The following is a 26,913-nucleotide window of genomic DNA, read 5'->3' as shown; positions in this document are numbered from 1 at the left end:
ATATATATATATATATATTACATAAAATATATCATATCTGTAAATAATATACAGTATAATAATTTCTCATGTGTATGTGTTGTAAAGGGCTCTAGTTTTATCCGTTGTGTGAAGCCTAATCTGAAAATGGTGAGCCACCAGTTTGAAGGAGCTCAGATCCTTTCTCAGCTTCAGTGCTCGGGTATGTATATGATTATATAGGTTTATTTTATCTTTTTTTTGTTCCCTATTCATCTCACAACACTTGTGGTAATGCTTCAAATATTTCAATTTAAGCAAACCCATCACAAATACACAGCGCTCATCAGTCGCAAGCTTTCTTTTAAAACAAATCCCGATATTGCCTATGGAGCGGCCATATTAAATGTGAGCTCCACTGATTTTTCATTATCTTTTAGAGGTGGCGTTACCACAAGAGTGTTTTGAAGGTTGCTGTTATTGCATTTTATAGGCTGTTAGCGAAGTTTTAGAAATAAACTTTCAAGAGATTTTTAAAGAAAAATATAGGAGCTGCACAGGTATGTTGATTTGACAATTGTAACCACAAAACCAGTCTTAAGTAGCACAGGTATATTTGAAGTAATAGCCAAAAATACATTATATGGGTCAAAATGATCAATTTTTCTTTTATGCCAAAATCATTGGGATATTAAGTAAAGATCATGTTCCATAGTTTGTAAAAAGATAGTTTGTAAATTTCCTACTGTAAATATATCAAAACTCAATTTTTGATTAGTAATATGCATTGCTAAGAACTTCATTTGGACAACTTCAATGGCGATTTTCTCAATATTTAGATTTTTTTTTTTTTTTGCACCCTCAGATTCCAGATTTTCAAATATTTGTATCTCAGCCAAATATTGTCATATCCTAACAAACCATACATCAGTGTAAATCTATTTATTCAGCTTTCAGATGATGTATAAATTTCAGTTTAAAAAAATTGACCCTTATGACTAGTTTTGTGGTCCAGGGTCACAATTAGTCCTTTAGACCTTTGTTGACTAGTCGTGCACCACATGAGAGAACTCCTTAGTACTAAGTGTCCTAGTTTATACTCCTGTAAGCTTATTCTGTGAGTTTTGTTGACAAAGCCAAGCACATATAGTGTTCAGGTACAGGTTGAGTGCTTGAGTGCACATTACAAAGAATAAGATGTTGAATCTTCCTTTAACCTTGCTTCATGCTTTAGCTCCAGGCTGTAGTGCAGCAAATCCTATATCTTCACTGACAGCATGATCTGTACTTCTCTTCTCCTCTCAGGCATGGTATCAGTGCTGGACCTGATGCAGGGTGGCTTCCCCTCCCGAGCTCCGTTTCACGAGCTTTACAACATGTACAAGCAGTACATGCCCAACAAGCTCACAAGGCTCGATCCTCGACTCTTTTGCAAAGTAAACCTCTCATCTTGATCATTGCATTTAAAATGAATAGCTCTCACTGTTATTCGTCCAGTGTTTTTGTGTACATAATTATGATTGATGGTGGCTAGCTGGAATATTTTTAGAGATGACTATATGACCTTTCATATACATGTGCCAAAGCACGCACAGTGTAATCCCTCATTGATTTCCATGATAAATGATAGTGGTTTATCATTGGTAGGTACAGATGCATTTGAAAGTCAAATGGCATTTTAATCATACATATAAAGTATTTACTTCATCATAAAATGTACAATTAGATTCCACACCAATACAGTATATGATTAGGCTGCAATTAATGATTGATTGCAATTATTTGGAAATTACTTTTTTTATTCTGATGATTACAAGCAGGCTGTGATCTAGAGTATAGAGTTATAATCAAGGTTAACAATAAGGGCTTTTTTCCTGCTGTCTTTGTCAGGCTTTTAGTTTGGATTTTTACTCAAGCATATTTTAATTTCTGTTTTTTTACCCCAGAGTGCTTCTTATTTGGGAGTCACACTTGTGGTCTATGGTCAAAAGTGACCGGACACCTAAAAGTAAAATCAGTATAACTTTTGATATAAATTTGATATAATCAAAATATATATTTTGATATAATATAATTTTTGATTAATAATAATTTTTTATTTTTCTTTTGTATTTTAAAAAGCGCCACCAGCTGGTCATTTTAAGAAGAGAGCCTGACATTTTTTCAACTGGCTAAAAACTTCTTGGTGGACACGTTATTGAATATTTATTGTTAGGCATATTAGACTTTTTTGCATTTATGCAATGTACTGGAGTCAAACCTGAGAACATAGACCAGAATATTCCACTGCGGTCGTGGACACGCAGTTTGCGTAGCTGTAATTCATCAAGGGGATTGTTCTAATTGTGAATGAGCGTGCACAAGCGCCCTATTTATGAATGATTGGAATTCATTACCATACACGTTTAACTATAAAATCGGATGTTTATGAAGCGTTTGTGAATTCGGAGGAGAGTTTTCAGGAAGGCCTGTTTTACGTGCAAATTACTCAGAATTTACTCATATGTTTACACAAGTTTCATGAATGAGGCCCATTGCCTTTAAAATCCAATTTTAAAGCCAGATTTGTGCTATTTGGTGGGAGTAAAATAAGAAAAACATCTGCAATTTCATGGTTTAGCCCATAGATTCCCATATAGGTCTATATAAAAGGCCTATAAATTCTCTATTTGTTTTTAGACATAAATTCTTACTTTTATTAAGTTGTGGTTTTGCATATATATTTAGACATTTTCAAAGATGACTTTTTGTAAAGGTTTAGGTTTTTTTTTTTTGAAATGTTAATTTATGTTGAATTATTATTACTACAGTCAAACCTGAACACAGAGAAAGCATTTTATTACACATTATTACATTAAAATTCCATAAAAATGTAACAGAAATGAACAGGAATGTTTTATCAGAGCTTAATCCTTCTGGGTCTGATCTGATTTCAACCTCTTATTTCAACCTCTTTACCTAGACTTGTTATAACTATATGGTTATAATCCAATATGGTTATATATATATATGTATGTATGTCTGTGAGTGTGTTGATGTGTGTGTGTCTGTTTTGCACTCTGTCTGTTTTGGTGTTTTAGAGTTTCACTCCCTCATTGCTATTTTTTTGTGACCATTTAGCCTGCTCAAATCAAGCCCTCAATTTTTGTGTGTGTTCACATTCCAATTGCCATAAAAGTGACCGAGTTTTGTACCATTCCGATGAATTGTGATTTTTAAAAATTCAAAACAGAAACATTTTCGGTCAGAAGTGACTGAAGAGCACCAAAGGGTTAAATGTTGTTTTTCCCCAAACCCCAAAAAACTATTTACAAAAGTTATGTTTTTCATTGCAACCACTTTAATATAACTCCTGGACATCTTACTTCATAAAAATAGATGGAAAGTGGTAGAAGTTGCAAAACATTATTGATTTTGTTACAGTATGATCATAATGTTGTTTGCATCTTTCTGATGTTTTTTGAAAAGCTGTCAGTGACAAAGTAAATTTATGTTTTGGATCAATAAAAAGTCTAATTTAAAATTCTTAGAAATGTGTTACTTAGAAAATAAATCAGTTTAGAATTTCACTATTTTAGGAGCATATTTGTTTTATAAATGTTATTTTGTCCTCCCAAAAATACTGTTTACAACAGTTTGTTTTTCATTTGCAGTACCATCTGCAAATAATTTAACTTTTTGACAGCTACAAACTTCATAAACACTTCAGCTGCAAAGCAGCAGAAGTCGGAAAACATTACCGACTTGTTTATTGTTTTCAAATCATTCTGAGTCTAACTCACAAGTCACTTTGACAATAATGTTCAAAACAGCACTGAAAACCAAATGTTTAAGTTTCCAAGGCATAAACCATCAAATGTAACACTAGAAGAGTGTAAGCGCTTTTTATGCACCCCGAGGCTATCATGCCATTCTTGTTGATCTCTGATAGACATTTAATAAAGTACACATTCCCTGTCTGATTCTATTGTCTCCTTCTGCAGGCTCTGTTTAAAGCGCTTGGCCTCAACGAGAACGATTACAAGTTTGGCTTGACCAGGGTTTTCTTCCGCCCGGGGAAGGTGATCATTTCTTATTAGAATTCTCATAAAGGTTGGAATAATACAAGACCGTTAAATCTGCTACACTGTTTCTTTAACCTAGCGCACATGAGGACCTCGTAAATGCAGCTACTGTATATAAATCTCAACGTGTGTCTGTGTTTCCCTCAGTTTGCAGAGTTTGACCAGATCATGAAGTCTGATCCGGAGCATCTGGCCGAGCTTGTAAAACGAGTCAATAAGTGGCTGGTGTGCAGCCGCTGGAAAAAGGTCCAGTGGTGCACGCTGTCAGTTATTAAATGTACGTCGCCCTTCATAACCTCAGTAAATTGCCTTTCACAAAAGCAATTAGAAGCATCCCACACCCTCCCATTCACCTTTGTGGTGTTACAGTTTGATGGTGTTGATGAGTAAGCATCTTCTTCCTTTTTCGTTTTCTTGGCACAGTAAGGAACAAAATGAGCTTCAGGGCCAGTGCCTGCATCAAGATTCAAAAGACCGTTCGCATGTGGCTATGCAAAAGAAGACACAAGCCTCGGTACGTACACACACCAGCATGCCTCCATTAGTGACCGTGATTTCTCATGCGTTGCAAACTCGGTGTGAGGATCTGTTTTCCAACACTTACGTCAGTATGGTGTCACTGTGTTGTTTGCATCTGTTTGATGTTTTTCAAAAGCTGTCAGTGAGAAATGGGAATTGTGTTTTGGATCAATGAAATGGAAAAAGCTTTTAAAAATCTAGTTTAAAATTGTATTGTAAAATGTATTTTTTGTTTTTCATGCTTTTTGTGTGGGTGTAACACATTTTTTATGACCTTGAAACAAACTTAAAGGAACAGTTCACCCTTTGGCCATCCAAGATGAGTGGATCAGTTTCTATTTCTTTATCAAAACCGATTTGGAGTAATTTAGCATTACATCACTTGCACACCAATGGAGCCACTGCAGTGAATAGGTGCCGTCAGAATGTCCAAACAGCTGATAAAAGTAGGGCTGCCCTCGACTAAAGATTTTTCTGGTTGACAAGTAGCCATCTGGTCACTAGTCAGTTTATTAATCCATATAATTCATAATAACGAGCATATAATTCATAATAACGAGCCTTTAATTGCCTACATAGCCTACAAGCACTCAAGCGTATGCATGAAGCTTGCCACCGGCAGATATAATAATTATGAATGTGTCAGGGAAAAACAGCAAGGAGACTGCATTAACGTTTTATTAATTTTTTGATAAACTAGTGCTTTCTTTGTTTTTGGCTTAAGAGATGAAGTCGGCAACACTGGTTCGTCGTCTCCGCAGTAGTGATGCGCCTATATGCATGTTTCATATGAATTACATAATCTGAGAATATATTTCATACAATTATACATGGAATTTCAAAGTTTTGTGCTCAAGTTCACAAAGACCGAGATGGCAGTGCATCCTGTTTGCTTTCATTATTTTACAAAAGTGCAATGTTTCATTGTTATTGAGAGTGCACACAACTAAACGCGGAGTCTTTACAGATTCAAAAGATCTATTGCTCTTATCTGTATTACCAAAAATTACAGAGTATTTTAAGAGTAAGTGACCGCACCATCTGTCATGCAGTGAGCACGCTACTGTTCAGCTTCCACACTTCACCCAGACACTAGAATAGCGCACATTTTTATAGCTTAACATTATATTGAGCAACCATGTAAAGTTGCTACTATATACAACTTTCAGATGAAAAGCCATATTTGAGGTCGGTGAATGGTAGGTGCGTGTCCTGCTCGATGTACTGTATTACCACAGAGACCAGCCGTTAACAATCTGTCCGTCACAGACTACGTGACTTCGCAACTTCTTGTGGATTTTTTTTTCTGCAAATAAGCGACTAATAAAATTTTGGTCGACCAAGCCTCTTTTCGTCAACTAGAAGTTAGTTGACTATTAGGGGGCAACCCTAGCTAAAAGCATTACTGTAAACCAGTCTATCAGTTAATGTCTTGTGAAGTGAAAAGTTATGTATTTGTAAGTAGAAAATGTTTTATTCAGATGTTTTTATCTTCAAAACCTTGCTTCTGGTTTAACTCTGTAAAAGAAAAAAGTCTTGCCTGAATAAGGAGAAGAATCTCCACAGATCAAGCACTGTTTACAAGCAAAAACGGTCCAAAAGAACAAATCTAAACAAATATTTTTAAAGTGAAATCAGGGGATATAGTTTTTCACTACAAGAAGTGGTGTTATGGATTATGGACTTGTTGTAAAGCTCGAAGGATGGATTTGTTTATTGCAAACACAGCTTTACACTTCGCAAGATGTAATTTTAAGAACTTGTTTTTTGAAGTACTTGTGGATTATTGTTTTAATCAGCTGTTAGGACTATTTTGTTGGCACCCATTCACTGCAGAGGGTCCATTGGTGAGCAAGCGATGTAACACTAAATGCTGTTTTCTGAAAGAAACGTAATTGTCTACATCTTGGATGGTCTGAGGCTGAGGACATTTTCAGCACATTTTACATTTTAGCTGAACTATTCTTTTTAATTTTCGCTTTATGCCTCTCAGAATGACCTGAAATATCAAAATTAAGTTTAATATCGAAGTTAAAAAAATTTGAAGGTGATACTGAAGAGATGTATAAAATACAGTTGAAGTAAAAAAATTTACATCCACCTTGCAGAATCTGCAAAATTAGTGAGTTGTTAATGAGTCTTTTATTTGTTCTGAACAGTTAAACTGCCTGCTGTTCTTCAGAAAAATCCTTCAGGTCCCACAAATTCTGTATTTGAACCCTTTCCAGCAATGACTATATGATTTTGAAATCCATCTTTTTACACTGAGGATAATTGAGGGTCTGAATTAACTGTTACTGAATGTTCAAACTCTCACTGATGCTCCAGCAGGAAAAACTAGCAGGAAAAAAATCAAGGTAAATTTATTTTGTCTTCTGGGAAACATGTAAGTATCGTCTGTTGCTTCTGAAGGGCAGTATTAAACTAAATAATGATATTTAGGCAAAATAAGAAAAATGTACACATCTTCATTCTGTTCAAAAGTTTTCACCCCAGCCCTTCTGTAATAGTTGCGTATGAGTCCCTTATTTGTCCTCAGTGTGAAAAGATGGATCTCAAAATCATACAGTCATTGTTAGAAAGGGTTCAAATACACAAAAATGCTGAAAATCCAAAGAATTTGTGGGACCTGAAGGATTTTTCTGAAGAACAGCAAGCAGTTTAACTGTTCAATACAAACAAGTCTCATGAACAACTATCACTAAACAAAAAAACACAGCTGCGGATCATTCAGGTAACAACACAGTATTCAGAATCAAGTGTCTGTAAACTTTTGAACTGGGTAATTTTTATAAATTCAACTATTATTTCTCTTGCAGACTATATGTAAACAACTTTTATGTGAAATTTCTTATTCAGGTCAGTACTAAATATAAAAATAAAATACATTTTGTATGATCCCCCTTATTTTGGTAAAATAACATTTTGGAGATTCTGCAAGGTGTATGTAAACTTCTGACTTCAACTGTATGTATTTTGAATAAACTTGAATAGACCACTTATAAAAGTGTACACCATTGTCCCTATTCTCATGGCAGCATTGATGGCATGGTGAAGGTAAAAAATTTGAGGAAGAGGATGGAGAAATTCAACGAAGCTGTTAACGGACTTAAAGAGGGAAAACCAGAAATGAGCAAACAGGTTGAGGAACTGGCAACCTCCACCGACGCCCTCATGGCCAAGATCAAGGTGAGGTTTTCCACTGGAAAATGGCCCAAGGTTGACAAACCCCCTTTCACCTCCTCCAGCTTACAAAGCACAATGATGTTACGCGGTGTAGCTCTTTTCTTAGTCTGCCGTCGTGTATCGGTTTCCATGCATAATTCAACAGGTGTGTGTTTTTCCATGTCCTGATGAAGGCGGTCTAAAGCTGTGGCTAGAATTGTCTGCTATCTTCGAGTGTCTCTCCTTTCAGGGCCTGAAGAAAGAGAGCAGAAGCTTTTCATCTCATTCAGCAGAAAATCTAGCACTCAACAGCAGAGTAAATAAATACAAAGTATGCAAATCGACTGTCGACAATGAGATTTCTGTCTGCAGATCATCATTGACATTCGCACCACACGCTGTCAAGTCGATTTCCAAGGCTTTGCCGCATTATGCCGTTTCTAGTGTTGATTTCTTGCCTTACTCCGAACTTTCAGCTGTGGCTGATTGAATGCAGCGTATGCATTGTTGTTTTCTCTACGTGGAGCCCAACCTCATCTGTCAGACTCGGAGTGCATTATTGACAGGGTGCTCGAGAGACATTGCGCCCTCACCCTGATAGATAGCTGGCAACAGAGCTAAAACTTTTCTACCTGAACATTCCATTCCTCCCTCTAAATGAGATGCGCTCTGCACTTCTGCACCCGTGATAGTCCTCTTTGTTATTAGCATAGCACATTTTGATTAGCATCTGGTTTTTGATTGGCAATGCCTCCTATTACCTTACCATCTGGACTGGAGATTACTGTGGCCTCCCTGGCTAATAATGTAGATTGTGTCAGTGGCTGTCATTCAACACACTAGTGCTAACTCATCTAGCGTTAGGGGGTGAGACGGACCTTGTCATTGAGTCCCCACCCCTCTGCGGTACAATGATCGCTCACAATGCTTGCACCCCTCCACGCTCCTCTGGTGCTCTGCCAGATGGCACCAAATCCACATCCAGGTTTAATGAATATCTGCAGGATATTAATACAGCTGCGGTGCATGTGGCCCAACGAGCTGACGAGTAACCACTGAGTTGCTGACACTTTTTGCGAAACCTTGTTCAAATTTGTTTAACGAAGCACTGGAGGAAAAGCTTTTTAAAGAAGCTACCGTAGAGTGCAACCGAGTGGCCTGTCTTGTCATAATTTGTCATCATTGACTCACCCTAATGTTATTCCAGCCTCGTATTATTACAAAAGGAGATATTTAGGCAGAATGTGTAAGCTTCAGTTTTTCATACAACAAAAGTTGATAGTGATTTATGCTGTCAAGCTTTAAAAAGAATATAAAAGTATCATAAATGTAAAATATACAACTGACAAACACTAATGCTGTGCTCACCAAAAGCAACTAAGAGCTTCAAAAATGCTCTTCAGACACCTACGGGTGATGTCACGGACACTACGACCACATTTTTTTTACAGTCTATGGTGGCAACAGTGTTAAAGTAGCCCAATTCCGTGGGAAAATCGAGGACTTGGCAACACTGGTGAATTGGGCAGTGCATTCACCGTGAACACACTATTCGCCTCAATCACATCTTCTGTGCAAGTTGAAAAAATCAATTTCGAGCAGAAAATTGCTTTTATTGTTTTTATGTTTTTATTCACGTGAACAGGTGCATCGCTAGTCGGGGAAAAGGGTGACAGAGTGCATAGGGCCCAGAGGTTGACAGGGCCCACTGGCCATGATTTTGAGGGAATGTCCAAATGTGTTTAACGTGAAAAGCACTCCGTGAGTAATCTAGAGCGAATAAAGTGATGCAGATATTCACTTCACTTTTGGTTTGAACACAGCATCTTCTAAAAACAATAAACAATGACCAACAGATCAAACTGAAGATGTTGTTCACTGAAAATCTTCCCCTTACTTTGAATCTCATTTGCAGTCATGTTTTTAAATACACATGGAAGTCAATGGTGTTTACCATCAGTGATGTCAAATCTGCCTTGACATGTCCAACAGCATTATTTTTTAGTTGCTCAACTGACAAAATACTGTTGGTGAGTAACAGGAACAATTTTATCACAGAAAAATATTGTATTGTTAGGGAACAACTATTGTATTGTTGGAGTTTTACCCCATGATAAGACAAATGTTTCAATAAAGAACAGGAGTCAAGTTAAGTTTACTGAAGTCAGAGTTCTCCAAAGCCATAGAAAATAAGCAAACCACCAAACTCCAGAACTCGATTTGTTTAATTGCATGATGAATCAGATGAATTAATTTCAAACAATCGCATATTTTATCCTGGAAGCTGGGTTAAATGAATAAATACTGTTATTGCTTTCCAGACATAGGGCAGACTCTTAGTCATAACCCAAATACCAAAGACATTGAATATAACATTATTGCCAGAATAGATGCAATTGATTTAAGAAAAGTTTGATTGCCTGTTGAACTATTCATCTATATAACAAAAGAAGAGGGCACCTGCTTCTTCATTATGACTTATATCGTATATCATGCTAACTGATCTCACATCAGATAAATGACTGACAGTCCAAAAATCCTATCAAATTGCTTGTTTCATTCACAGTTTTGTTTGTCAGACTTGCTGAGTTGTCAGTGATGTGCAATCCTCCTTTTTTGGCAGCTATATCACTATAAACTATAATACTTTCTAACAATATCCACCATACTGCATTCTACTATTCTTTACCGTCTTCACTAATTAGGACATCGATAAAATAATCCATTAGACAATGATGTCCTTACAACCATTCTGGGCCTTAAACGTGTCAGTTGCTTTGCTGTCTATGCAGGGTCAGAAAGCTCTCAAAAAAAAAAACATCTTAATGTTTTGCATTCGAAGATGAACTAAGATCTTATGGGTTTGAAACAACATGAGGGTGAGAAATTAATGATGGAATAATTAGTGAAGAAGCTAAAGAATAGTAGAATGCAGTATGGTGGATATTTTTAGAAAGTAGTAGTTTTTTTGTAAAGTAATATTGATTAACAATTCATTTTATGCCTCCATGACTAGTTTTCTCCTTTAAATACTAAGCCTACACACTGTAGATATTTCCAAGATACATTATTTACCCTGTTTGCAGCTGCAGGGTCTGTGACACATTTTTATTTCTGTTGTCAATATTTATGACATCTCCACGTTCTGACTTGACACTTGTGTTGATTTCCTCTTGTAATTTCACCATTTTCTCATCTCGTGCCATTATATTTAGTGTTCCATCATAACAACCTGAAACAAATGTTTGTTTTCTTCTGTTTGCACAATGATAAACTGCATTTTAAGTAATTAGTTCCAAAATCATCATGCACATCAGTGAGCAAGCTGACTCGTTGGAAAGCTCTGGGTGTGGTTAAGTAATCACTGTCATTGTTGTAAAGTCAATTGTGTGGAACACTTTTTTTGCTCTTTTTGGAGCTTGGCAGTATAAATCAACATTTATAGTATTGAAAACAGAAGCTCTCATTTTGTGTTTCACAGAAGAAAAGAAGTCACACAGGTTTGTCTTTCTATCGAGTTCATCATCTCAACCAAGTGTAGGCCGAATAAGAGGCTCTTCATTTTAGTGAATGAAAAACAGAAAGTGTGACCAGTATTGCCTAATTAAAACAAAGTACTCTTATGAGTCAGTTCTTTTAATGAATAGCTCAAAAAGATTAGTTACCAGTTTTAATCATTGAGCCTGAAACACTGCCCTGTAAAATGTCATTATTATGAAAGCCAAGCAGACATTACAACTAAAATATACCCGAATAATTAAATCAAATCCGTTTTAACACTCTCTTTTTGACTTTATTCTCAGTCTACGGTGATGAACCGCAAGGAGATCGATCAAGAGTATGAAGGCCTGGTGAAACGCTCGGAGCAGCTCCTCTCCTCAATGCAGAAGAAGAAGCAGGAGCAGGAGGAGACGGAGAGACTCAAGCGCATCCAGGAGGAGATGGAGAAAGAACGAAAGAGACGCGAAGAAGAGGAGCAGTTACGCAAACAGGAGGAAGAAGATCGTCGCATGTGAGTCACGTCTCAAGTTTTGAATTGGATGAACCGTACATTAGGTCACAGTCCCAGCTCATTTGAAAGAAGAACAGGAGCTGAAAAAAAGGGTGTGGGAGGGGATTGGCAGAGAGATTAATACATCACTGGAGGGTTCGGCTTGACCTGCTCTCTCTTATGCATTCTCCAGAGCCTGCTGTCATGGACAGCATCTGTCATCGTTTCACGAATCAGGCCATGATGATATTTCTATGTTTATAGTCTTGTCAAAGAATATTTAGTTCCACAGTAGTATACAGTGTGCCACAACAGAAACTTTTATGCTGCTTGCTTTATGTTTGGTGCAGGCCTTGCAACCCTGGAACCCTTATGGATTACTAAATGATCTGGATTTAATTAGTTATGTATTTACACATTTCTATATTGTTTATAAGCACATCACACAATTGGCATTTAAGAAACAGGTCAGAAATTTTAAACATTCTCTCGTTTAATCTAACGTATAGTTGAGGTCAAAAGTTTACATACACCTTGCAGAATCTGCAAAATGTTAAGTATTTTACCAAAATAAGAGGGATCATACAAAATGCATGTTATTTTTTTTATTTAGTACTGACCTGAAGATATTTCACATACAAGACGTTTACATATAGTCCACAAGAAAAAACAATAGCTGAATTTCAAAAGTTTACATACACTAGATTTTTTAATTCTGTGTTGTTACTTGAATGATCCTCAGCTGTTTTTTTTTTTTTTTTTTTTTTTTGTTTAGTGATAGTTGTTCATCAGTCCCTTGTTTGTCCTGAACAGTTAAACTGCCTACTGTTCTTAAAAAAAAAATCCTTCAGAAAAAAAAATCTGTTTTTTCTGCATTTTTGTGTATTTGAACCCTTTCCAATAATGACTGTATGATTTTGAGATCCATCTTTTCACACTGAGGACAATGGAGGGACTCGTATGCAGCTATTACAGAAGTTTCAAACGCTCACTGATGCTTCAGAAGGAAAAACGATGTATTAAGAGCCAGGGGTGTAAACTTTTGAACAGTATGAAGATGTGTACATTTTTCTTATTTTGCCTAAATAACATATTTTTCACTCTACCACAATCTTCAAATTCAAAATGTTTTCACTCATGAACAACTATCACTAAACAAAAAAAAAAAAAAAACAGCTGTGGATCATTCAGGTAACAACACAGTATTAAGTATCAAGCGTATGTAAACTTTTGAACAGGATCATTTTTATAAATTCATCTATTATTTTCTCTTGTGGACTATGTGTAAATATCTTTTATGTGAAATATCTTATTCAGGTCAGTACTAAATAAGAAATAACATGCATTTTGTATGATCCCTCTTATTTTGGTAAAACAATTAACATTTTGCAGATTCTGCAAGGTGTGTGTAAACTTTTGACCTCAGCTGTAAATACAAATAGATCACGTTTTATAAGCAGTTGCTGCTCATTTTATACAAAATGCACCATGCAAGCTTTTAATTGTAAAGTCATATAACAATAATAGTAAATAATATTTCTATATAGTATAGTATATAATATATTAATAATAAATAGTATTGACATTAGCTGTATAACTCCAGTTGATGTATATTAACGTTTATTTTTTAGAAATCTCCCTTTTCTAAAGTCTAAGGTTTGGCAAGGATGCATATACAGTATTAAAACCCAAAACCATGATATATATAGGTCTTTTGAAATGAAAATGCTTACATTTGGTAACGACGCTTACTGACGATGCTCAGATCGCACTATTCAATTTCAGCTGCTATTGAAGGGACTCGCTTGAACTACAAAGACGAGATGCAGTCCACGTTTCTCTTTGTGACAGTTGTGAATCCACCTGTGGGTGTTTTCACGTCCCTTCCTGTGGGTCATTGATCAGGAGGAATAATTCCCTGCAGGCCAGAGTAACTCATTAACGGTCCACCCTCAATCTGTCTACCATCAGGAAAGCCGAGATGGAGCAGAAGAGGAAACAGGAGGAAGAGGAGAGAAAGAAAAGAGAAGAGGAAGAGCGAGTCATGCAGGTGTGTATGTGTATACGCGCTCCCTCTGTGTATTGATTCCTCTCCTCCGCCGACTCCTTCGGCAAACCAAATGCCCACTCCGTCTCACGCTGGCATGTTCAGAGCTGGCCGGGACTGGCTGTTCTGCAGGCATAATCATGACTGTATTGAGCTGCCACAGCGGCCTGTGGGTTTATTCATCAGCCCTTGCCTACCTCCTGGGGCTGGATTATGCTGCGTCTGCGGAGTGAAAGTCCTATGTCCCCTCTCTTCTGAGGGTGATGCTGTGTTTGGGGGCTTAGCTGACTTCCCTTGTGCTGCTCCTTCTAGATGTATGGCCCTGCAGAGACGCTTTGTCCCCATGCTGCCCCAAAACTGTTGCACACTCTTCACAGGCTTCTATTCTATTCTATTCTATTCTATTCTATTCTATTCTATTCTATTCTATTCTAGTTTAGATCTACTCCATTTTATATTAAAATGTTGTATTTTGTTACTAACATTCTCTATTTTAGACACCTTCCCTGTTCTGTTTTTCTTCTGTGCCATTTTTATTAGCACTGTTGCATTTTGTTAATGCTTTATTATTTATGAAAACATTCTGTTCTGTTGTTATATTCTCTTCTATTACAAAGCTAAATCCAGTTTGATCCATTTTCAATATACCCCATTTTATATTAAAGTGTTTTTGTGTTATTAAAATTCTCTATTTTATTCAGTTTTTATTCTGTACTGAGTCACTTTCCCTGTTCTATTTTTCTTCTGTGCCATTTTTTTATTACCACTATTCCATTTTAAATGCTCTATTATTTATTAAAACATTCTATTTTGTTCTGTTCTATTATTTTCTATTTCAGGGCTAAATCCTGTTTGATCTATTTTCAATCTATCCCATTTTATATTAAATTATTCTGTAATTAAAATTCTCTATTTTATTCTGATTCTATTTTCTGTTTTGAGGCACCTTCCCCATTCTATTTTTCTTCTGTGCCATTTTTCATTAACACTATTCCATTTTTTTAAATGCTCTATTTTTTTATTTAAAAACTCAATTCTGTTCTATTCTATTCTATTCTATTCTATTCTATTCTATTCTATTCTATTCTATTCTATTCTATTCCAGGGCTAAATCCTGTTCAATTTATTTTCAGTGTGCCCTGTTTAATTTTTAAATTATTCTATTGTGTTATTAAAATTCTATATTTTATTCTGATTCTATTTTCTGTTCTGAGGCACCTTCCTGTTTTATTTTTTTGTGCCATTTTTTAATGAACACTGTTCCATTTAAATCCTCTATTATTGAAACACTCTCTATTCTATTCTATTCTATTCTATTCTATTCTATTCTATTCTATTCTATTCTATTCTATTCTATTCTACTCTTTTCTTTTCTATTCTATTCTATCCCAGGGCTAAATCCTGTTCAATTTATTTTTAGTCTGCCCTATTTCATTTTTTAATTATTCTATTGTGTTATTAAAATTCTATATTTTATTCTGATTCTATTTTCTGTTCTGAGGCACCTTTCGGTTTTATTTTTCTTTAGTGCCATTTTTTATTAACACTATTCCATTTAAATGCTCTATTATTGAAACACTATTCTGTTCTATTCTGTTCTGTTCTGTTCTGTTCTGTTCTGTTCTATTCTATTCCAGGGCTAAATCCTGTTCAATTTATTTTCAGTCTGCCCTATTTAATTTTTTAATTATTCTATTGTGTTATTAAAATTCTATATTTTATTCTGATTCTATTTTCTGTTCTGAGGCACCTTTTTCTTTAGTGCCATTTTTTTAACAATATTCCATTTAAATGCTCTATTATTGAAACACTCTATTCTGTTCCATTCTATTCTATTCTATTCTGTTCTAGAGATAAACTGTTACTGTTTTTTTTTCTATTACAGTTCTCTATTTTATTCTGATTCTGTTCTATTCTGAGACATGTTTTTTTATTAAAACTCTTTTCTATTATATTGTCTTTATTATATACTTTAAGAGAATTATTTAATTTCTTCTGAGCCATTTTGATAACACTTTGATAACATTTTGATAACACAAAGATCCATTTGTTAACAATAGTTAACTACATTTGTTAAGATGAACTAACAATGAGTGAACAAAACTTAAAAGTACTGTATTTATTTCATTAGTTAATGTTTCAGTGTTTACTAATACATTTTTAAAATCAAACGTAATCAACAATTATTCATTTTGCTAATAATAACCCTAATGCATTCTGAACTCACGAATGAACAATTATATTTTATAAACTATGACTAATAAAAAAAAATATTGCTGTGAAAAAATGTATGACTGTTAGTTCATGTCAGATAAAGCTTAAAATAATATTAACATACAAGGCCTTATAAATTCTTTTAAATCTATTTCTATTAAATTATTTTATTCTGTTCTGTATTATGCCATTTCTGTTGTGCCAAGTCTCTCTTTGTCTATCTCTCTCTACCCTTATAAAAAAAATGATCAATGATTATTCTATCACCTTGCCTTGAAAATACGATTGTTTCTGTTAACTTAAAAATATCTTGGGAGTCCTTGAATAAATTGAGCACCTTTACAAAAGAAAACATTTGCAATTCACTCAAAGACTGCTGTCACACCGTTTATAAAACCTTTATCACTGTTATTTTCAGACATAATACATCACTCTGTTTTGCACCAAGTCTGTCCTGTTTTTAGCAGTTTGATTCATAGCTCAGATTTATCATGACCAGTGTGTGCTGTAGCCCTCTCTCTCTATTTATGTCTTTGTATATATGGGTATTCAACCTCAGCTGCCTTGCATTTTCCTCCTATCAAAATAGCGCCTGCACCATTCTTCTTTCTGTCCAAGGTTTCCTCTGTGAAAATGTTCCATCTAAGCTTTTCTCTTCAATCACTCCTTTGCTCTGTTTTGACCTGTGCTTCTGGACCACGCTTCTGGACTACGCTTCTGGACTCTGTCCCAGACTGTCCTTGCACATCTAAAAACATTCTGTTCATTTCATTTGTTTTTATTCTTTTCCTTTTTTCATTTCGCACAGTCTAGACATAGAATCCCAAGCCGGCTGGCTGCGGTACAGCCTCGATTATACACCTAATCAGACTTTAGCACACAGCAGGAGCGTAATGGCTTAATATCCTTTCAGTGGGCAGTGCTATAGATGGGTTACGGTGCGTCTGGGGCAGGGCCGCCCCGCTAATCTCTCTCCCCTCAGATGTACCAGACGTCACTGGATGGGGAGATTGAGGGAATTCTGTAGCCTGCCTCAAACAGCATCATGGTGATTGCTTATGACCAAAAGGCTGCCACAAGCTTTCTAAAAGTCAGCAAAATCAGGTGTTAGCAGGTGTACGCTTTTAAATTGAACTTTCTTTTTTTATGAGAACCGATCAAAATATTCTTCATCTGCCACTCGTGAGCATATCAAAGTTATTGTCCGCTCCAGACTGAGCACATCTTTCCCATGCCTCTGACTAGCAAGTAGCACATTATATTTCAAGGCTGTGATGTAAACTAAAATCTCCTGGCTGTTTTAAGAAAAGGGACATGTCCTGCCCTGTCTTCAGTTGAGGTGCTTATTAGTGTTGGGCGATATACTGGTAGACATGATTAACCTGTAGAAATTTGTCAATGGGTAGAGATTTTGGACTTTTGTCTCTATCACGGTTACACGCTTGCATGGAGTTGCTGTGGTAAGTGGTCACAAAAATGTATCGTTTGCACACGTGTTTTAAGAATTGTGGTTTAAAAACAAGTGTTTATAAGCCTTTGAAATACAATCAGCTGCGAAAGAGAACTCGTTTCACTATATACATGCGCTGTCTGACATCGGCCTGGTAGGGGCGCTACAGCGGTCAAAGCTACAAAATTGCTCATAACTCCTAAACCATCAACGTATGCTTAAAGGAGAACTCCACTTCCAGAACAACAATTTACAAATAATTTACTCACCCCCTTGTCATCCAAGATGTTCATGTCGTTCTTTCTTCAGTCGTAAAGAAATTGTTTTTTGAGGAAAACATTTCATCATTTTCTCCATATAATGGACTGATATGGTGCCCACAATTTTGAACTTCCAAAATGCAGATTAAATGCAGCTTCAAACGATTCCAAATGCAGTTTTAAACGATCCCAGCCGAGGAAGAAGGGTCTTATCTAGCGAATTATTTTCATTTAAAAAAATACAATTTATATACTTTTTAATGCCAAACGCTCCTCTTGTCTTACTCTGCTTGGACTTTTTTTTTGTTCCGGTTCATGACAGTTAGGGTATGTCGAAAAACTCCCATCTCATGTTCTCCCTCAACTTCAAAATTGTCCCGTGTCACTGTTTTACCTTTTTTGTTAGGGGTGTTTAATCTTCTTTGCATGTTCACTTTGCAAAGACTGTGTCGGTACTTCTGCAGCGATGTAGGATGATTTTGAAATGATTTTTGAAGTTGAGGAAGAAAATACGATTGGAGTTTTTCGACATACTCTATCTGTCTTGAACCAGAATACACAGACTTCAACGAGAGCAAGACAAGACGAGCGTTTGAGATTAAAAAGTATTTAAATTGTGTTTTTTTTTTAAATGAAAATAACCGATAATTTCGCTAGATAAGACCCTTTTTCCTTTGCTGGGATTGTTTACAAACACATTTGGGATCGTTTGAAGCCACATTTAAACTGCTTTTTGGAAGTTCAAATTCGGGGCACCATAGCAGTCCATTATATGGAGAAAAATCCTGAAATGTTTTCCTCAAAAAACATAATTTCTTTACGACTGAGGAAAGAAAGATATGAACATCTTGGATGACAGGGGGGGTGAGTACATTATCTGTGAATCGTTGGTTTGGAAGTGGACTTCTCCTTTAAGTGTCTTATGTCGTTGGAATCTTTGGTGCACATCGGCCAAAACGCATGCCTCAAATTTGCTGAAAAATTATATTGAAATTTTCGGGTATTTCCGAAATTTTCGAGGGAAAAACCTTAAAAATGGCAATAACTACACAACCGTTTGTCCTATCAACATGAAAATCGCTGTGCACTGTTATGGTCCAAAGTGCCATAAGTGTCTATAAGGACATTTGCATATCTCAAAAAAAACATGGCTGACATTGGCCGATGAATTTTGAGCACCTATTAGTCAAAGAGGCCAATAGGAACGAAACTCAGTGGGCCTGTTTGACTCACAACCCCGAAGGTCCGTGGGAAATTTGAAAGAAATCACCCACTGTGGGATGATATTGCATTTTCAAGGGTGTAAACGCACAATCACGATTCATATCATACTATGAAACACCTCATTCCAAACAACTTTGCCTCGAGAACCACTGATGTCATTCAAATTGTTTGTTAAGTGACTGAGAAGATGTAAAATGCATACTTTTGCAAACTAGTCTTATGTTTTTCCCTCAATCTGGAAAAAAAAAACACTGTGGTACAATTCTCTGGGCTCTCTAGGCCACTAATTATAAAAAATTTTTTTTTACCCTTTAGGAAGCTATAACGGGGTAATTTAGACAAGGGGACTGCCCAAATTTACCCAAAATCCTATAAAGCCTAAAGGAAAACTCAAAACTTCACAAAACCAGCTGAGCACATGCGACAGGTGATTCTAAACAAGCATGCAAAGTTTTAAGGATATCAGACCACAGCTGGCGCTATAACAGTCATAAAAGTTAAAAAACATAATATTTCTGTGGTAAATTACCTGGATTTCCTAGAAATAATTTTTAAATCATTGATTTGGTGGTTATATGCATTTTTTCATACGTACTTAAATGCCTTGAATCCGGTAAACGCTGCTTACAGCTATATTTGCTAATTAAACTTTTTTTTTTATGTATAATAATCAAGTAATTTACACAGTGATTAAACTGAACTGAACCAACACTGAACTGATTGGAGCTGAATAATGATGCTATTGTCTTTTGGTTTTGACTCATTTTTTTTGTTTACATAATAATGATTCTGTTACTTTCTTTTTACTGTTAAGCTGCAGAAACTGTGCTTGATAACCAATAAATTGGGCCAAGGCTGGGTTTTTGCTTGTTATTTCTGGTTTGGTGCTCACCTAGCTGCACACCAACAAAATTTAGCAAATCAATCAACATCTGTGTAGTGAAAAAGGTCCACAAAGGTGGTTTTGCTTGAGGACATCAACAAATAAGCATCCAAAAGTCTTTTTTTTACAAGGATGGTATCAAACTCATTGGGATTCTTCTTTGGCCCACCACAGTTCAATGCTCCGAGCTCAAATATGTGGTCATTACTGTCGGCATCCCCACCGGCACCCATTTGTATGCTTGTGTCTCTGTGCGTTGCCATCCACTTGGAACTGAAAGAAGGCACAGGTGTGGCAAACGCCGAAGGTGTTGAAATTGTGTGTGTGTGTATTATTGATTTGTGGGAATGTATGTTTGTTCCAGGCGGAACTTGAGATGCAGCTGGCATTGGAGCGGGAGGAAGAGACTCAGAGACAGGCCATGGTGGAGCAGGAGAGGAGGGACAGAGAGTTGGCCATGAGGATCGCTCAGAGCGAGGCAGAACTCATCCAGGATGAAGCTCAAATGGACCCCAGCTTGCGCAGGTACACACTCAAACGACATCTCACAGCATCATAGGGTGAAAATCAAACAAAGAAGACTCCACGCCAGGTTGTGCCCTGGTTACCATTCATAAAACGCACATAAATCGCAGATATTTTTTATATGGAGATTTCCATCTGAAAAGAGCCTGTATGGTCTCGAGCAGGCGACAGAACAACAAACAAAGGACAAGGTTCTGCCAGACAGCGTTACATAAATGCCATGAATCATTTTTACAGCGGCCAACTCGTGTGTCTACAAAAGCAGGTAAACAGAAACACGAGACGCCTGCGGTGCAGCACTGAGAGTCGTATTTCATTTAGTTAATGGAAGTGGACAAAGAAGTGTCGCCTGTTCCTACTTTATGTATAATAAAATAAAAGGCTGTTCTGCTGTTATTACACATGCTAACTGGGTGCTGAGAAGACCGTGTTGTCATCCAAACCCTTTTTTCTTGTGCTTCCTCTCCCCTCCAGTGACAGTACCACAGGTGTTTGGTTCTTCGCAGAGATGTAAGACATAGAACAGGCCTCTTTTTGTCCCACTAATTTTCCGCTTCATTCGGTCTAACCACACTCACCCACAATCACGTCCTGTCCCCCTAATCTCACCACAACCTAGATACAGGATTACTCATAGAAAGTCACAGTAAACAATAGGCTAATTCTTAGTTTTGCTATTAACCCAAATACTTCATAGAGTACATGAACACATTCTTTTCTTGGAGTTCTTATTTTGAATGGAGACCAAGCACGTGATTATATTTGTAGATTTGAATAAAGGGATAGTTCACCCAAAAATGAAAATTCTGTCATTAATTATTTACCTTAATGTCGTTCCAAATCCGTAAGACCTTTGTTCACCTTCAGAACACAAATTAAGATATTTTTGATGAAATCCAAGAGCTTTCTGGCCCTGCATAGACAGCAATGCAACTGACATGTTCAAGGCCTAGAAATTTAGTAAGGACATTGATAAAGTAGTCCATGTGGCATCAGTGGTTTAACCGCAGTGTTATGAAGCTACGAGAATACTTTTTGTGTGCAAAGCAAACTTTTTCAGTTGTGCTGCTGTCTATGCAGGGTCAGAAAGCTCTAGGATTACATCAAAAATATCTTCATTTGTGTTCAGAAGATGAACAAAGGTCTTATGTGTTGGGAACAAATTGAAGGTGAGTATTAAAAAGCAGGTCATATGGTTTTTTTTTTTTAAGTGTCCTAATATAGTGTTGGGACAAGTTTAAATGCATCTAAGGCCAGAAAACATTGTAATTTTCTCAGAACACACATTTATACATCATCAGTCATTTGTCAGTGATTTCAAAACTGTTCGTTTGAAGCAGCTTTGAGCGTAATGTCTGTAAACCCCTCTTTTCCATAAACCTACTCTGCTTTGATCGGTCAGCTGGCTAAGCCTGTTGTGATTGGTACAGAGAGAAGTACTTGAGAAAATTAACTTGAGTACTTGAGAAAGAATCTGTGTTGCCAAGTCTGCGGTTGTTTGTGAGGTCCGCGGGTTGAAGCGACCACAATAACATCATATTTAGCCCCTGGAATGCGAGGTGTTTGTGGGCAGGTCAGACTGTTCGTATTTCACAGGCAGGCGGGGATTATGCTAATGTGTAACCCAGTGACGTATAGATCGTAACAGGCAGAAGATTTGAAAATATAATGACTTGTCAAGGCGATTCTGAGTCGACTCATTTATTTTTAGAGACAATATCTTTATGTATAACGCACTTTTTTGATTAACAACTTTGCAGACTGTTTGCATTGAAGGACAGCTTCGTTACGAACAGCAAAAACATATATTTTTCGAAAACCCATACAACCTTCTCCTTAATGACAGAGTTACCATTTTTGGGTGAACTATTCCTTTAAAAGAAAAGTTTACTTCCAGAACAAAAATTTACAGGTAGCTTACTCACCCCTTTGTCATCCAAGATGCTCATATCTTTCTTTCTTCAGTCGTAAAGAAATTGTTTTTTGAGGAAAACGTTTTAGGATTTCTTCCCATATAGTGGACATCTATGGTGCTCCTGAGTTTGAACTTCCAAAATGCAGCTTAAAAGCAGCTTCAAAGGTCCCTAAATGACCCTAGCTGAGGAAGGAGGGTCTTATCTAGTGAAACAATTGATTATTTTCTAAAAAAAGGTTAGGGAAAAAAAATTTTTTTTTTTAGAAAAAAAAAATTCCTCAAAATCCCACAACCTCAAACGCTTGTGTTGTCTTCAGAATCATCCTACATCTTTTTTGTAAAAGGCATTGATGCACATTCACTTTGTAAACACTGGGTCGGTACTTCTGCAGCGATGTAGGGTGATTTTGAAGTTGGAGGAAAAAGAGTTTATCTACCTACCCTAACTGTATTGACCTGGAATACACATAGTTCACGCAGAGCTAGCTTGAGGATAAAAAGTATATAAATTGTCAGTTGCTTTTTAGAAAATAACTGATCGTTTCATTAGATAAGACCCTTCTTCCTTGGCTGGGATCGAGAGAGCCATTTAAAGCTGCATTTAAGCTGCATATATGGTCCACTATATGGAAAGAAATCCTGAAATGTTTTCCTCAAAAAACAAAATTTCTTTACAACTGAAGAAAGAAAGACATGAACTTCTTGGATGACAAGGGGGTGAGTATCATACATTTTTGTTCTGGAAGTGAACTTCTCCTTTAAGTAGAATACAATATAGAATGCATAGGAATGCCCTGGGAACCACTTTGAACCACTCTAGTGTTACGGAATCAACATTTTTTTTTTTTTACACTTAAGCACCACTCATGTTTTCCTCAGAAAATGTAAAAGTTTTAGTATTCTCTTATAGATATTGATGCATTTCCGTTTTATTTCCTTTTTCTGTTTGTGCTAGGAGCTCAACAACCCTATTTCCATTTACTTATGTTGCCTCAAAATATATATTGGATTTATGCACGTCTCTAGCTCTCAGCGTGAACATTTTCGGCTCTGGATGATGGTACTTGAGGAAAAAAAAAACTTGGCTTTGTGTTTTAGTGTTTACTGAGAAGCGTTGCTTTAAAAGGAAAGAGAATTTTGTTGCAGCGTGTTTATGATTCTCATTCTTGTGCTGTCATCTGGAGTCATCAGTTTCAATTAGCTTTTAGCAGAAGGAAATCTGTCACAATAAAATACCAACCTGTTTGGTTTTCTCTACACATCGCTTAGGAAATGCCCCATATGGCAGTTTACCAGTGCTGTGGAGTCATTAACTAGAAGCAATGGTGATGCAAACTCTGCCTACTTGTTAAAGTAATACTTTTAGAGATTTGGTTTGTACAGTTCAGTTGTAGAATTTTTACATATAGTATTTTCAGCTGAATGCTTGAAGCAGTGCTTAAATTGTGTGAATGTCATTGCTTTGCATAAAATATCAAATCAAATGACATCTGCAAGCACATTATGGCAAAATGTAGTCTGAGACACTTTTGTTTACTTTTCAGTCTTGAAAATGGTTGCACTTCTTATTTTTATAGAAACAGCATTTATGACATTATAAATCTTCTGTAACAATATAAACGCCTTTACTGCCTCCTTTGATAATATAATATACAGTAGTTTTATCATTTAAATCTTTGCAAACTTATATTTTTAAGTCTTCTGCTTGGAAAATGTGCTTGTGTTCTCTTTAGAATAAATGCCACTTGGTTTGATATTTTGTTATAGATTTCAAAAACATTTCCACATTTTTAAGTGTGACTTAAGTATGTTGATATTTTTTGGGGATGCTGTAGGTACTTTTTTGTTATTAGTTATGTAATGTATTTTGTACTTTTTTTAAATGCTTGCTCGACTCTAGTTTAACTTTGAATTATAAGTAGCTTCCCCAGCACTGGTGTAGACATTTCTTTTCTGTTCCTCTGCATGTTTGTGTTAGCACTCCGCTTACACCTGTATGAGTGGGTTAATCAGCAGGGTTGCTGGTTCAGTGACTTCTCTCGCAGGGTCTCCGTTAAGCAGCTTTGCTCTTCACAGCTGTCAGAGTCGACAGAGTGTCCCTACATCCAGTGTCACCATGTTCAGCCATGCAAGAGCTCCTCCCAGACACACACTCATCGCTTGCGCTGACAGCCTGTCACTGCTTTTATATGAGAAAGTTAGCTTTAAGGCTGTGGGGTGACATCATCACTTTATGACTTTAGAATCTTGGCCTCAGGTACTGGAATAATTGTCTTCTGTGGAAGTGATTTGGCTCAGAAGATTACAGGTCTTTCTTAAGTAGGATGGGAATTAAGAGCTTGTTATTGAACTCACCTAATCAAACAACAATCACGCGTAAGGTTATCAGAGTTCATCATTAGCGGTGCTTATAGCATCGTTATTATTCCTCATACCAATATACTTGGACAAATTCAGAACAGGCTGTGAAGGAAAATCTCATCTGGAGTCCCAGAAAGTCACAGCAGCCAAGTAGTGACCACCCAAGACACCCTAGAAACACAATATCAAATATACAGAACACAAAGCATCTTCGGAGCACAAATGAAGATTTTTTTTATTAAATCTGAGAGTTTTCTGACCTTGCATAAACAGCAACGCAACTGACATGTTCAAGGCTCAGAAAGGTAGTAAGGACATCATTAAAATAGTCAATGTGATATCATTGGTTCAACCGTAATGTTATAAAGCTATGAGAATTTTATCAGAAATATCTTAATTTGTGTTCCGAAGATGAACAAAGGTCTTACAGGTTTGAAACGACATGACCTAGCAGTTCCTGACAACACTCTAGAAACATGCTAAAGCAGAGGTCACCAAACTTGTTCCTGGAGGACCGGTGTCCTGTAGAGTTTACCTCCAACTTTCCTCAACACACCTGCCTGGAAGTTTCAAGTATACCTGGTAAGATCTTGATTAGCTGGTTCAGGTGTGTTTGATTAGGGTTGGAGCTAAACTCTGCAGGGACACTGGCCCTCCAGGAGCGGGTCTGGTGACCCCTGTGCTAAAGGGAACACTGGGTATTAAGACTTGTATGGCTTAAGGGGAGACACTGCAGGCAAAAACCTGTCAAATTTGAGATTTTGGGCTAGTGGAAATAAAATATCCAAAAGACCTTGTTAAGTGTTTCTTTTATAGCACTTTATCTTTTTCAGACTAGTGGAAATAAAACATATTTTCCAAAAGACCCTGTTCAAAATGAGTTTTTTCCTCCTACACTAAGCCATAAATCTCCATATCAGCACAAAATTTTAAAAATTATCTATTTTCTGAATTATAGTGACAAAATGAGATATCCAAAATTCCCTCTGTAAAAACATTTGACTCTAATGTAAAAAAAAATTAAACAGGAATTTTGAAACTGACTTAGTACATTGTTAAAATTTTTGTACTAGAAATGTATGCAAATTAGCGCATATTTCATTAAATAATGCCTCATTTGCATATTTAAACCTAACATTTTAGAAAACTTGTAATACAAAAAATGTTTGCAATTATCAGTGTAATCAAATCAGCTGGGTAAGTAAGGTGATAACTATTTTTTTTTTTTTTTTACCCCATTTACCTGTAGTATCTCACCTTAAAATAACAGAAATTATGTCTCTTACTGAAATATGTAGTAGATCTTTTCAAATAAGATTTAAGTTATTTGAAAAATAAATATTGTTTATATATTTTGTGGACTATGGGAGGCACCATTATTTCGATGACATGGAATGGCTGAACTCGGTGAGCCACTGCCGCTACCTGTTGCTATTTTTTACAGCAACACAACTCTGAAAATAAAATACTGATATGATGCCACATTGTGTGACTTCTGGTTGTAATTTTCAGTTGAAGGGCAACAAGAGAAGCTCTGTAAGTCACATCCTTGTTCTCACCACTTTAGCCCTGATGCCTTTGAGGCTTTTAGTAGACCACAACTACTAAAAGAGCTTACAAACGGCAGAGACAAGAAACGCTAGATGCCATCCTGGCAGGATGTAAACATGCCAGCGCTTGTCATGACACCGCAGACACTGAAGGAGTTCCTTGGCATGGATTTCACTTGATATCCGGGGGCGTTTAGACTCCTTGTGGGGAAAATTAATGGTATGGCTTTTTGTTTAAGCCTATGCTTATATCCATCACCACCTGTAAGCTCTTTCAGTAGCTGTGGTCATGGTAATAGTATTTTATTTTCATAGTTGTGGTAAAGATAGCAACAGGTAGCGGCAGTACCTCACAGAGTGCAAACATTTGATATCATCAAAATAATGGCGCTCCATAGTCCAAAATATGTATCAAATGAAATAATGTAAATCTTTCATGAGTTTTCTACTACATAATTTAGTAAGAGACATCATTTATGTTATATTAAGCCGTACAAGTCTTAATACTGGGGGTTCCCTTTAAAAACTTCTTATTGCCCTATGAACCCTTTCTTAAAACACATCTTGTTTGTATCATTTAAAATGGTTGAATATTTCTCTTCTCATGAATAGGCTTGTTTGCACCAGTTCAGCTTCAGTGAAGCTTCGCATCTAAAATGTTACCTCATTAAAATTGGATTTACTTTGAATTGCTATTTTCAAATGCCTATTTTTAAAACAGCTAAATTTGGATGTGTTTGGTCAGTTTAAATTACAAACTCTATAACTCTGTGCACACTCTACTAAA

At 36.4% G+C, this 26,913-nt stretch overlaps 1 protein-coding gene across 3 annotated transcripts in view; it reads left to right on the top strand.

The window, feature by feature from the left end:
* myo6b (myosin VIb) overlaps positions 1-26,913 on the top strand; it is an 83,583-nt gene that overhangs the window by 46,838 nt on the left and 9,832 nt on the right. The window contains exons 20-29 of one of the 3 annotated variants that reach the window (XM_051133472.1): positions 88-181; positions 1,264-1,394; positions 3,942-4,019; positions 4,170-4,299; positions 4,446-4,536; positions 7,580-7,730; positions 11,510-11,718; positions 13,669-13,747; positions 20,140-20,300; positions 20,781-20,810. In XM_051133472.1, the coding sequence (XP_050989429.1) occupies positions 88-181; positions 1,264-1,394; positions 3,942-4,019; positions 4,170-4,299; positions 4,446-4,536; positions 7,580-7,730; positions 11,510-11,718; positions 13,669-13,747; positions 20,140-20,300; positions 20,781-20,810 (1,154 nt within the window). Of the gene's footprint in view, positions 1-87; positions 182-1,263; positions 1,395-3,941; positions 4,020-4,169; positions 4,300-4,445; positions 4,537-7,579; positions 7,731-11,509; positions 11,719-13,668; positions 13,748-20,139; positions 20,301-20,774; positions 20,811-26,913 lie in introns of all 3 variants that reach the window. The other 2 variants (XM_051133471.1, XM_051133474.1) reach the window with 2 other exon arrangements.

Source organism: Labeo rohita, chromosome 17, assembly GCF_022985175.1.
Source record: "Labeo rohita strain BAU-BD-2019 chromosome 17, IGBB_LRoh.1.0, whole genome shotgun sequence".
Taxonomy (NCBI): domain Eukaryota; kingdom Metazoa; phylum Chordata; class Actinopteri; order Cypriniformes; family Cyprinidae; genus Labeo; species Labeo rohita.
Note: the sequence above shows the minus strand (reverse complement) of the source record. Positions and strands in the feature narration are given on the sequence as shown.